At 45.6% G+C, this 13,009-nt stretch overlaps 1 protein-coding gene across 8 annotated transcripts in view; it reads left to right on the plus strand.

The window, feature by feature from the left end:
• The window catches only part of PBRM1 (polybromo 1), a 242,852-nt gene that overhangs the window by 198,946 nt on the left and 30,897 nt on the right, over positions 1 to 13,009 (plus strand). For 5 of the 8 annotated variants that reach the window (XM_030207669.1, XM_030207665.1, XM_030207662.1 and 2 more), the window contains one exon: positions 2,630 to 2,788. The exons of 2 other annotated variants lie outside the window; for them this stretch is intronic. In XM_030207669.1, coding sequence (XP_030063529.1) covers positions 2,630 to 2,788 — 159 coding nt within the window. The remainder of the gene's footprint in view (positions 1 to 2,629; positions 2,789 to 13,009) is intronic. One more of the 8 variants, XM_030207663.1, reaches the window with a different exon arrangement.

Here is a 13,009-nt window from a genome sequence, read left to right on the forward strand (position 1 = left end):
TCGATGGACCCTTGGTCTTTTCCCAGTGAGCCATTACTTATGTACTTACATAAATCTGCATGCCTTAATTTCTAGTTTAACGCAGTTTAAATGAATTTAGTACATACCTACAGTCATGGATATCTTTTATCCTGAATTTTGTACCAGTTCTCAAGGGGAAAGTGGTTTCAGCTTTAGCTCGTGCCTTTTCAGTTGTAGCTCAAAGGTGAGTTACATTCAAGTACATTAGAAATTTTCCTGTCCCCAGAGGTTTTATAATCTAAATTTGTACCTGAGGCAATGATTTGTACCTAAATTTTAAATGACTTGCCTAAATTCACAAGGAGCCTTAATGTGATTTGAATCGGGTTCCTCTGGTTCTTAGCCCAGTGTTCTAACCATTAGACTTCTCTTCCCCTAGTGGTTAGAGCACCGGTCTTGACATCCAGAGGTAACCGGTTGAAATCCCACTGCTGCTCCTTGTGATCTTGGGCAAGTCATTTTAATCTTCTGTTGCCTCAGATACAGAATTAGATTGTGAGCCCCCTGGGGACAGAGAAATACCCTGTGTACCTGACTGTAACTCACCTTACGCTACTACTGAAAAAGATGTGAGCAAAATCCAAATAAATAAAAATAATGTTTCTTTGAAACTTGTTCTGGGTAAAAAGTGCCCATAGAAGCTTGCACTTGCTTTTTTGTTAGGGTACATTTTATATTTTGTAATGGAATATAACTGAAAATACAAACAACATGGATTAATTTCCTCCTCGTTTCTATCCCATCCTCCAACTGCACACATACTTAAAAAGTACATGCATGACTTTTTTTGTTTGAAGGTTTTCACAGTTTTTAAACACAGAATTATGCATGCATTTCTGCTTTGAAAATTATCCTAGGGATTTTATGCACTTACGTAAACACCTGTTCTTTATCCCACACACTTTCTGTTATTTATGCACATATAGCTGAATTTTTTAAGTATATGCCTAACGGCAAAACCCCTCGGCCTTGGCTCTGTCCAGTCTGTACACACAAAACTGCGTTGCAGATCAGGTATGCAGTTTTATAAAAACTTATTTGTGTACTGCACTGCTTTATGCACAGAAATACTTTTCAAAAGGGACTCTATTTACTGAGTCGGGGTCATCTTAGCTGCATTCTGGAGGGAGCTGCAGTTTTTAGCCCCTGGCCAATAACTATCATTACAGGGGATGCTATGAGTTGTATAGGACAAGTGGGGAGAATGATCAGATAGTTTCAAATAAGGGTTCATGTTTTTATAAAGGAGAAAATGGTCAAGCAAGAAAAGTCCTTAATGATATCCCCCCCCCCCCCCCCCCCCCCCCCCCCCCCCCCCCCCCCCCCCCCCCCCCCCCCCCCCCCCCCCCCCCCCCCCCGGCTGCTGGATGGAAAATATTTGATATAAAAATTGAAAATTAGACAAAGCTGACCAGATTGCAGCTATATTTCAAATTTCTTACAGTACACAAAACCAGAGAGGTTGTTTTCCTTTAAGCTAACTTTTCTCCAAAATCATGAGCATTCTACATTTTTAGTAAAATATTTTCCTTTTAAACCCTGTTAGAAAAGTTAAGTCCAAACAGTTCTGCCTTTCTCTTTAGTTACTGAACTTGAATATGTTGAATTTAAAAACTCTTGACTATCAAATTATAAGCTGTTGATTTTTTTATTTATTATTTTTTTGTGTGTTAGTGTTTTTAAAACAAATGTTTACTGCCTGCCCTGTAGCAGAGGTCATTTTAAAGAATCATTTTTCACATGGATGTGGCCTGTTATAAAATTAGAACTAGTGCAAAAGTATATGTGTTGACATTGTGATGAGCACATGCCAGTAGGCATGCACAGGGGTAAAGTTTGGATGCATTCACAAGTATGTACATAGATTGTAAAATACGCAAATAAGTAAAGAGCTGCAGAAGTTTATATCTGATCTCAAATGTCTGTGTCTGGATTATTCAAGTACGTTCCTAAATTAGCCTATTTTATAATCTGTGTGTATACTGTGCCCAAACTCCACTCCTGTACATGCGTACCAGCAAAATATAGAACTCTCAAGAAGATGTAAAAGCCCGTGGCTGCAGTATAAGAGATTCCTTCCACATTTGGTGCCTTTGTGTTTTTTTAAGATAGCTCCTAAGTAGGCTTCTAGCTGCCCTGTTAATTACCTCCATTAAGATGTTGACAAATTTTTCCTACTTTAGAATTTCTTTAAAGTGCTCACTTGCAGCTCCTTTGAAATCCTGTTTGCTGCAGATGATCTCACATAAAATGGGGTCTGTTTTCTACATGGAGTGTTTGTGTGTAGCCTGAGTGTGAGATTTTGTTAGCCATGTTAACATAAGTATTTAGTGGGCACTTGTATTAAGCATGTTTCAATGTTATTTCATTATCCGTAGCACTCAACTTTGCATCTGCAAACTTGGGCATGTTTTCCCATGAAAACCTACCTCTGCTTACTGTGTCACAAACTAATTCATCTTTCTAAAGTATTTCACATTGCTAAACATGTCATTTTTGCAAGAAAGTGAGTTGTATATCATGTAATACTAACATTTGTAGTGCATGTTATATTTAGATCATGTTGCATGTTATTGATGCATGTTTAAAATTTGTTGTGTCCTTCAAGGCATGATAGGTGGCTATCCGCCTGGCCTGCCACCTATGCAGGGCCCAGTTGATGGCATTATTAGCATGGGCAGCATGCAGCCACTTCACCCTGGGGTGCTTCCTCTACCCCATCACCTTCTGCCAGGTATGCCAAACATTCCAGGCATCCCAATACCGGGTAAGAATGTCATCCTCATTCACTCCTTATTTCATCTTCATGTTCTTTCAACACCTCTCTCTAATCACCTACTACCTACTTGCTTGCAGACTGGCATGGGAAGAACAAGCCGAAAAAAGTTTTGTGCCTGATAGTGTTTGCTTTGAAGAAAACTCTGTATGACTTGTATTGAGCAGCTTTCAAAAGTTCATATGGCAAGCACATAGTTGTTCTCCTTAAACTAGAAATGTCAGTGTATGTATTAATAGAGTTCTAAGAGATGTTTTCTGCTTCTCTGGTAGTACTGTCATCTGTCTTTTGATGTGAGAATTGCAAAGCTTTGAGTTTGTTTCCACAGGACGCAAGTTACCATCAAGTGGGATGCATGAAATTCCATTACCTTACTAGTTTGGCTAGGTGTGAGCTTGCTTGCAGAATCAGCCCCATCTAAGAGCCTCAGTTTTGCTAGCTGATAATATACATGAGTGCTATACATACTCCATAACCTCTGTTAGAAATTATTGTTAAAAAAAGATTTTTAAAAAAGCATAACTGTAAAATTGATATTTTTGCCACAGTATTAGGACATCAACTTGAAAATAGAGATTTGCAGAGAAAATTTGCATAAAATAATGAAATCATTTCATTGAATAATACACTTGTAGACAGTTATCAAGGGGATGAGGTTCTTTAAATGGCTGTCCTCATTAGAGACCTGTCACGTAAGCAAAAGTCTAACATTTTTTATGAAACTTCAGTGGATGAGGTTATTTGTGTCCTTTTTAGTACTGTGTACAAGCAGAATCAAGTCTGATGCTATGTGGTGCACACGCATTGCAAAACATTTTTTTTTTAATTTATGGGAGAACTTGGTTTCAGCAGACATTGCCTGCCCCAGCTATTGGATAGTCCTTCCACAATCTGGAATCCCAACCTGGCTATCCTTACACTTATACACAATCCACAGAGGAAACAGGCAAACTATCATACAATCAGAAACCAAATTTTCCTGCTCAACTTGCTGGCATACATGTGACATACACAAATATAATGCAAAAATAAGCTCAGATGAAAAAAAAGACAGGAAGTATAGCCTCAAAGCTGAACACCCTTTCTGAGACAAAAGTTTCTACAACAGGGACTACAGCAGATCACAGGCAAATAACTGTCAATACCAAACAACATAATTCAGATGGAGAAAAAAACCAAACAGCATAAAAAAAACTCTATCACAACAATGTGTATGGTCACAGTACGTCAAACAAAAAAAGTATGACTACAAAGGACAACAGCACTGGGAAGAGTAGTCTGAAACACAAAAGACCATATGATCCCCCGGATTCTGTATAGCACAACTTAAGTTGCATTCAGATCCAGTTGTATTCTGGATTTGTTTGTGCAACCTAATTAGTTAGCAAGCCAATCAGCACTGATACAACAGTTATTCACGTTAATTGGTATTAGAATTTACACACAGAACTGTCTAAGCTTATTCTATAATGTTAGGAGTCACGGCAGGGGCGTATCTGAGGTTCAGCGGTAGGGGGGGGCCAGGGCCAGAATGAGGGGGCACATTATAGCCCCCCCCCCCCCGCTGCCGCCATTACTGACCCCCCTGCCGCCACCATTGCCGACCCCCCCCTGACGCCGTCACCTACCTTTGCTGGCTGGGGACCCCAAACCCCCGCCAGCCGACGTCCGCTTCCTCCTGCCTTTAAAAATATTCCTTCAGCTGGCGGGGTCTTCTGTTCTTCTTCGTCCTCAGTGGTGTGCTGTTCATTCAAAGAGCTGCAATCCAGTTTCGGAGTCTGATGTCGCTGCACGTTGTACGTGCAGGACGTCAGACTCAGTTTTATAGGCATGATTTTTTATTTTTTTATTTTTGTTACGTTTGTACCCCGCGCTTTCCCACTCATGGCAGGCTCAATGCGGCAGGCAATGGAGGGTTAAGTGACTTGCCCAGAGTCACAAGAAGCTGCCTGTGCAGGGAATCGAACTCAGTTCCCCAGGACCAAAGTCCACCACCCTAACCACTAGGCCACTCCTCCACTAGTCCGATATGCACAACACAAACTTAATGTAGCTGTGAAGTCTTCAATGTGTGCATGCAGTCCAGCCAGTACAGGCTGAAATGCCCAACAAGGGGCCCCTCGTTTCGCCGAAGCTGCGTCAGGGGTAGAGAAGTTTCAGACATAGACATTGAAGGTACACTAACCACAGTAATGCTTCTTGCATTGTCCCATCCAAGTAAAGGGCAATTCTATAACTGGGTGCCTTTAATAGGCACCTGGAGAGCATGCAGTGGGAGCCCATGCTTTATAGGAAAGTAGGTTCCTGTCATAACCGGGTATATACATGCTGAATATTTAGGCACAAGTACTTAGCGCCAGCCATAGAGCTGGTACCTGTGTCCTGATTGCAGATCTGTACTATGTAAGTTAAGCGGGCGATATACTAGGTTTGCTGCTCTTCAAATAAAGTATGGATGTACCTATTACTGATCTGCTTTGTTTATTTCTATAGTTTGTTTATTTATTTATTTATATTTTGCTCACACCTTTTCCAGTAGTAGCTCAAGGTGAGTTACATTCAGGTACACTGGATATTTCTCTGTCCCAGGAGGGCTCCCAATCTAAGTTTGTACCTGAGGCAATGGAGGGTTAAGTGACTTGCCCAAGATCACAAGGAGCAAGGATTTGAACCGGCCACCTCTGGATTGCAAGACCTGTGCTCTAACCACTAGGCCACTCCTCTACGGGTAGTAAAGGACTAGCACTTAGGCATAATTTTGGCAGTTATATGCATATGTGTACACGTACATAAATGCCATTATTCTAGGGGTGATCCAGGAAATTACAGACTGGTAAGCCTGACGTTGGTGCCAGGCAAAATAGTGGAAACTATTATAAAGAATAAAATCACAGAATACATAGAGATATTCCCATCCCCACCAGTGCTGGCTTTCCGACAGCCACCCAACTTAAAACACAAGCTAATCAGGAGACCGGCAAATCCCTAGCAAAAAACAAAAACTCGAATGCAGCGGTGCGCGGGCAGAGCGAACCGCGCATGCGCGAATGGCTTCCCACCCGCTGTGCGAGCGTGCCCTCTCAGTTTCTTTTTGTCCGCGATCATTGAGTGACACGTATTTTTCACTGCGCTCAGTTTTTCGGCTCAGGAGACGTTATTTAGCGTTTATCGCTCCCCCTTTCTTTCTTTCTCTTAGTAGCTTTTTACAATATTTAAAAAAAAAAGTTTTTCCCCTTATTTCTTAGTTTTTGTCACTTCTTTGTTTTCTTCCTTTTTTTGTTGCGGACGCCTTTTAGGTTGCTCGGCCGGGTCTTCTTTTCCTTTTTTGTGCCTTTTTATCTGGCACGATCGAGTCCTTTAATTTCGCAGCCACCGTTTTTCCTTCCATGTCATCGAGGACTCCCAGCGGCTTCAAGCGTTGTACTCGTTGCAACTGGACCATCTCGGGTACCGACCCCCACGTGTGGTGTCTCCAGTGCCTTGGGCCCGAACATTTGCCAGCTTGCTTGTAAGCTGTGCTCTCTAATGAAAAAACGGACCCAAGTGTCTCGGGAGGCTCAACGTGAAAGACTTTTTGCTGATCAGTCCGGTCTTTCGACATCTGCATCGACATTAGTACCGAGGTTGGCAGTGTCGACGTCGAGGGAAGCATCGACTTTGAGAGCGCAGGTAATGGCTACCGAATGACCACATCGCACTGGGAGCAGCGAGGCATCGAGTGGGTTTCCACCTGTCTCGAGGCCTACTGCTATGCAGGCCCCCCGGGACCGACCGTAGTTGGACTCGGCCCCGAGGAGGCGTGAGAATTCCACGTCCTCCTGTTCGGTACCAAGGAGTCTCGATGACGGGCGTCGAGCGAAGGCTAAGAAGCACAGTCATTGTTCTCCTTCCATGCACGGTACCGAGAGCTCCGGGGAGCCGAGGGAATCGGCACCCGAGAAGCGTCGGCGCCGAGAGGACCGCTCACCCTCTTTACAGGAGGTGCCGATGCGTCGGTCTTCTGGCAGCTTGGTACCGGCTCTCGAGCCCCCTCAGATTCTGCCACCGGCTACTACACCGGCCCCGCAGCCTTTCCCAATGGAGGCTCTCGATGAGCGCATCAGGGCCCTTCTTCCAGAGCTTCTGGAAGGATTGCTGCGCCAGTCTGCGTTGGTGCCAGGGGTGCTTGCGCCTTCTGCATCGATTGTGGAAGCGGCATCTGGGCCTTCGCCTGTGGTGAGGTCCCTGTCCTCGGTGCCACTTGCAGCATCTGCGTCAGCCGCCACCGGGGTCGATTCGGCGTTGGCGGAGGAAGCTTCGCTGCATTCCAGGCAGGAGTTGACTTCTCGACATCCCCCTCGAGGCTGTTGTTCCTCGGCATCGAGACAGGCTCAGGTTCGGGCTGCTCTTAGAAAGCTTTTGTCTGATACCGATGATCAGTGCTCGTGGAAGGAAGAGGAAGATCCCAGGTACTTTTCTGAAGAAGAGTCCTATGGGTTCCCCTCTGATCCTAGTCCGCCTATTGAAAGAAGGATGTCTCCCCCTGAGAGTCTTTCTTTTTCCTCCTTTGTACGGGAAATGTCTAAGGATATTCCCTTTCCTATGGATGTTGTGGATGAGCCCAGGGCCGAGATGCTCGAGGTCTTGGACTATCCTCCGCCCGCAGAGGTTGCAACGGCCCCCTTGCATAACACACTCAGGGAAGTTCTTATGCAAAACTGGTCGTTCCCTCTATCTAATCCAGTAGTCCCCAAAAAAGCTGAGTCCCAGTAGAGAGTCCATGGACAACCAGTTATGATGAAGGCGCAACTACCTCACGATTCCATGGTGGTGGGCTCTGCTCTCAGAAGAGCCAAGAGTACTAGAGACTATGCCTCGGCGCCCCCAGGCAGAGAGTCTAGGACCTTGGATTCTTTTGGGAGAAAGACGTATCAGGCCGCTATGCTTGCAGCCAAGATCCAAACATACCAGCTCTACACGAGCATCCACTTGCGGAACTTGGTGAGGCAACTGTCCAGTTTGGTTGAAGCGCTTCCTCCAGAGCTTGCTGAACCTTTTCACCAGGTGGTCAGGCAGCAGAAGGCGTGTCACAAATTCCTGGCCAGGGGTACTTACGACACTTTTGATGTGGCATCCTGAGTAGCTGCTCAAGGTATAGTGATGCGCAGACTGTCATGGCTTCGTGTCTCTGACCTGGATCATAAGACCCAGCAGCGAATGGCGGATGTTCCTTGACGGGGGGATAATCTTATTGGAGAAAAAGTAGAGGACATGGTTGATCAGATCAAGAAGCACCATGATGCTGTGGATTCTCTCTCCCGCCGGGTGTCTTCTGCTACCACCTCCTCATCTAGGAGGGTTTTTGGAGGGAAGAGGAGTGCTCCCTATTCCTACAATAGGCGTAGGTACACTTCTGCTTCTTGGCAGCCTGTCCAGTCTCAGTCCCAGCACGCTCGTTCCCATCAACGGCGTGCGACTAAGACCCCTGTGGCTCCCCAGCAAAAGCAAGGGACGGGCTTTTGACTGGCTCCAGAGCAGCATAGCCTCAGAAAAAGTGTCCGTGCCGCACGACTTGTCGGAGGGAGGTTGATATTTTTTCACCAAAGGTGGCCTCTTATAACCTCCGACAGGTGGGTTCTTCAAATAGTTCGGTTAGGATAAACTCTCAATCTGGAATCCATGCCTCCAAATTGTCCACCTGGAGCTCAATCCTTCAGCTCCCAGCACAAGCAGGCACTTGAAGAGGAACTCTCCGCCCTTCTAAAGGCCAATGTGGTCGAACCCGTTCCACCATGGGAAGAAGGGCTGAGATTCTATTCCAGGTACTTCCTTGTGCAAAAGAAAACGGGGGATGCGTCCCATCCTAGACTTAAGGGCCCTGAACAAATTCCTAGTCCGAGAAAAGTTCAGGATGGTTTCCCTGGGCACCCGTCTTCCCATGATTCAAGAAAGCAATTGGCTATGCTCTCTGGACTTGAAGGATGCCTACATACACATATTGATACTCCCAGCTCACAGGAAGTATCTTCGATTTCGGTTGGGAACTCGGCACTTTCAGTACTGTGTACTCCCTTTGGCCTCGCATCTGCGCCCAGGGTCTTCACAAAGTGCCTGGCAGTTGTCACAGCATCGCTACGCAGACTGGGAGTGCATGTCTTCCCTTATCTTGATGATTGGCTGGTGAAGAGCACCTCAGGCAGGCGCTCTATAGTCCATGTGGATGACTATTCGAGTTCTAGAGCTACTGGGGTTTGTAATCAATTATCCCAAGTCCCACCTTGTCCCGGTTCAGAAATTGGAGTTCATTGGAGCTCTGTTGGACACACAGACGTCTCGAGCTTATCTTTCCCAGGCAAGGGCAGACAATCTCATGGCCCTAGTATCCTTGGCTCGAGCGTCTCAACAGAGCACAACTCGGCAGATGTTGAGACTCTTAGGGCACATGGCTTCTGCAGTTCATGTGACTCCCATGGCACTCCTACATATGAGATCAGCTCAATGGACCCTAGCTTCCCAGTGGTGTCAGGCCACAGGGGATCTAGAGGATGTGATCCATCTCTCCACCGACTTTTGCAGTTCCCTTCAGTGGTGGACCATTCGATCCAATTTGACCTTGGGACGTCCATTCCAAATTCCTCAGCCGCAAAAAGTGCTGACAACGGATGCATCCCTCCTGGGGTGGGGAGCTCATGTAGATGGACTTCACACTCAAGGAGCTTGGTCCTTTCAGGAAAAGGATCTTCAGATCAACCTCCTGGAATTACGAGCGATCTGGAACGCTCTCAAGGCTTTCAGAGATCGGCTGTCCAATCAAATCATTCTAATTCAGACAGACAATCAGGTTGCTATGTATTACACCAACAAGCAGGGGGGCACCGGATCTCGCCCTTTGTGTCAGGAAGCCATCAGGATGTGGCTTTGGGCGCACCATCACGGCATGTTTCTCCAGGCCACATATCTGTCAGGCGTAAACAACAGACTGGCCGACAGGTTGAGCAGGATCATGCAACCTCAAGAGTGGTCGCTAAACATGGCCGTTCACAAGATCTTTCGAGTGTGGGACACCCCCTCGGTGGATCTTTTTGCCACTCAGATCAATCACAAAGTCCATCAATTCTGTTCCAGACTTCAGGCTAACGTCAGATGCCTTTCTCCTTCATTGGGGGACAGGCCTTCTGTATGCTTATCCTCCCATTCCTCTAGTAGGGAAGACTTTGCTGAAACTCAAGCAAGACCGTGGAACCATGATTCTGATTGCGCCTTTTTGGCCCCGTCAGATCTGGTTCCCTCTTCTTCTGGAATTGTCCTCCGAAGAACCGTGGAGATTGGAGTGTTTTCCAACCCTCATCACCCAGAACGAGGGGTCGCTTCTACATCCCAGCCTCCAGTCTCTCATGGCCTGGATGTTGAGAGCTTAGAATTCGCCTCCTTGGGTCTTTCAGAAGGTGTCTCCCGAGTCTTGCTTCCAGGAAAGATTCCACAAAGAGGTGTTACTCTTTTAAATGGAGGAAGTTTGCCATCTGGTGTGACAGCAAGGCCCTAGATCCTCTTTCTTGTCCTACACAGATCCTGCTTGAATACCTTCCACACTTGTCAGTCTGGTCTCAAGACCAACTCTGTAAGGGTTCACCTTAGTGCAATCAGTGCTTACCATCAACGTGTAGAAGGTCAGCCTATCTCTGGACAGCCTTTAGTAGTTCATTTTATGAGAGGTTTGCTTTTGTCAAAGCCCCCTGTCAAGCCTCCACCAGTGTCATGAGATCTCAACGTCGTTCTCACCCAACTGATGAAAGGTCCTTTTGAGCCATTGAATTCCTGCCATCTGAAGTACTTGACCTGGAAGGTCATTTTCTTGGTGGCTGTTACTTCGGCTCGTAGAGTCAGTGAGCTCCAAGCCCTGGTAGTGCATGCACCTTATATCGTTTCATCATAACAGAGTAGTCCTCCGCACTCACCCTAAGTTCTTGCCGAACATGGTGTCGGAGTTCCATCTGAACCAGTCAGTTGTCTTGCCAACATTTTTACCCCATCCACACACCCGCCCTGGTGAGGATAAGTTGCACACCTTGGACTGTAAGAGAGCATTGGCCCTATAGACTGTCCGCCCAGTTGTTTGTTTCTTTTGACCCTAACAGGAAGGGAGTCGCCATCGGAAAACACACTATCTCTAATTGGCTAGCAGATTGCATTTCCTTCACTTATGCCCAAGCTGGGCTGAGTCTGGAGGGCCATGTCACGGTTCATAATGTTAGAGCCATGGCTGCATTGGTGGCTCACTTAGTCTCCATTGAAGAGATTTGCAAGGCTGCAACATGGTCACCAGTCCACACATTCACATCTCACTACTGCCTTCAGCAGGATACCCGATGCGACAGTCGGTTTGGGCAGTCGGTGGTGCAGAATCTGTTCGGGGTTTAGAATCCAACTCCACCCTCCTAGGCCCATTTATGTTATGTTCCAGGCTGCACTTTCACTTAGTTGTGTTTCCTTTTAGTTCAATCTATGTTATGTCCTCGCCATTGCGAGGCCCAATTGACCAATGTTCATTGTTTTGAGTGAGCCTGGGGGCTAGGGATACCCCAATCATGAGAATAAGCAGCCTGCTTGTCCTTGGAGTGTTGATACACACCTGTAGCAGGTATTCTCCGATGACAGCAGGCTGATTGTTCTCACAAACCCTCCCTCTTCCCCTTTGGAGTTGTTCTATTCTCTGTTTTGCTTTTTATTAAACTGAGAGGACACGCTCGCGCCACGGGCGGGAAGTCGTTCGAGCTTGCGCGGTTCGCTCTGCCTGCACGCAGGTGCATTCGAGAAGTTTTTGGTTTTTGCTAGGGATTTGCAGGTCTCCTGGGCCGTTGCAGACACCGACCCAATCATGAGAACAATCTGCTGTCCTCGGAGAATACCTGCTACAGGTATGTATCTACACTATATTGGAGAAACAAGCCAGATGCTAAAGTCAAGATTTAATTTACATAGACATCACATGAAAAATGCTAGTGCCAGCCAGGATTCCACTCCTGTGGGGCAGCACTTTACAAAACCAGAACACTGTACCAGTGATTTCATAGTAGGAATCCTGAAAGGTAAATTTAAAACAATACAGGAACGTAAGACCTTTGAAGTCAGAATGATTAAATATTTTGACACCCACCAGACAGGACTTAACAAAGATCTGGGATTTCTAGCCCATTATAAACCAGCTCTGTTTGTCACCCTCCTCTCACCTATCCACCCCCATCCTGTTAGACTGTCACTGAAATGCTTTGATGTTCCCATGCATATCTCCTGGTCTAAACCCTATCCTGTTAGACTGTTACTGAAATACTTTGATGTCTCACTTATATATACTGTCATCTACCAACACTTGCTTATTTCCGATCTGACGAAGAAGGGCAACCTTCGAAAGCTAATCAAGAAATGTATTAACTTATGTCCAGTAAAAAAGGTATCATCTTATTTTCTTTTCGATGTTTTATTTTCTTTTATTTCTATTGATTACCTTTAAAAGTGGACTAACACGGCTACCACACCTCTCTACTCAGAATACATAGACAAACTTGGTTTAATGGGTTCAGCCAAGGGAAGTCTTGCCTCACCAATTTTTTGAAGGTGTCAATAAACATGTGGATAAAGGTGAACCAGTTGATGTAGTATATCTAGATTTTCAGGAAGTTCCTCATGAGAGACTCCTGAGAAGATTAAACAGTCATGGGGGATAGGAGGCAAGGTTCTGGTGTGGATTAGAAATTGGATATTGGACAGAAAGAGGTTAGGGTTAAATAGTCATTTCTCTCAATGGAGGAAAGTGAACAGTGGAGTGCTGCAGGGATCTGTATTGGAACCAGTGCTACTTAACATATTTATAAATGATATGGAAATTGGAACGACGAGTGAGGTGATTAAATTTGCAAATTATATAAAACTATTTAAGGTTGTTAAAACACGAGCGGACTGTGAAATATTGCAGGAAGACCTTAGGAAATTGGAAGACTGGGCATCGAAATGGCAGATGAAATTTAATGTGGACAAATGCAATGTGATGCACATTGGAAAGAATAATCTGAAATATGATTACCTGATGCTAGGGTCCACCTTGGGGGTCAGCGCTCAAGAAAAGATCTGGGTGGTGGTGTAGACAACACGCTGAAATCTTCTGCTCAGTGTGCGGCAGCAGCCAAAAAAGCAAACAGGATGCTAGCAATTATTAGGAAAGGGATGGTGAGTAAGACA

This window comes from Microcaecilia unicolor, chromosome 6 (assembly GCF_901765095.1).
Source record: "Microcaecilia unicolor chromosome 6, aMicUni1.1, whole genome shotgun sequence".
Taxonomy (NCBI): domain Eukaryota; kingdom Metazoa; phylum Chordata; class Amphibia; order Gymnophiona; family Siphonopidae; genus Microcaecilia; species Microcaecilia unicolor.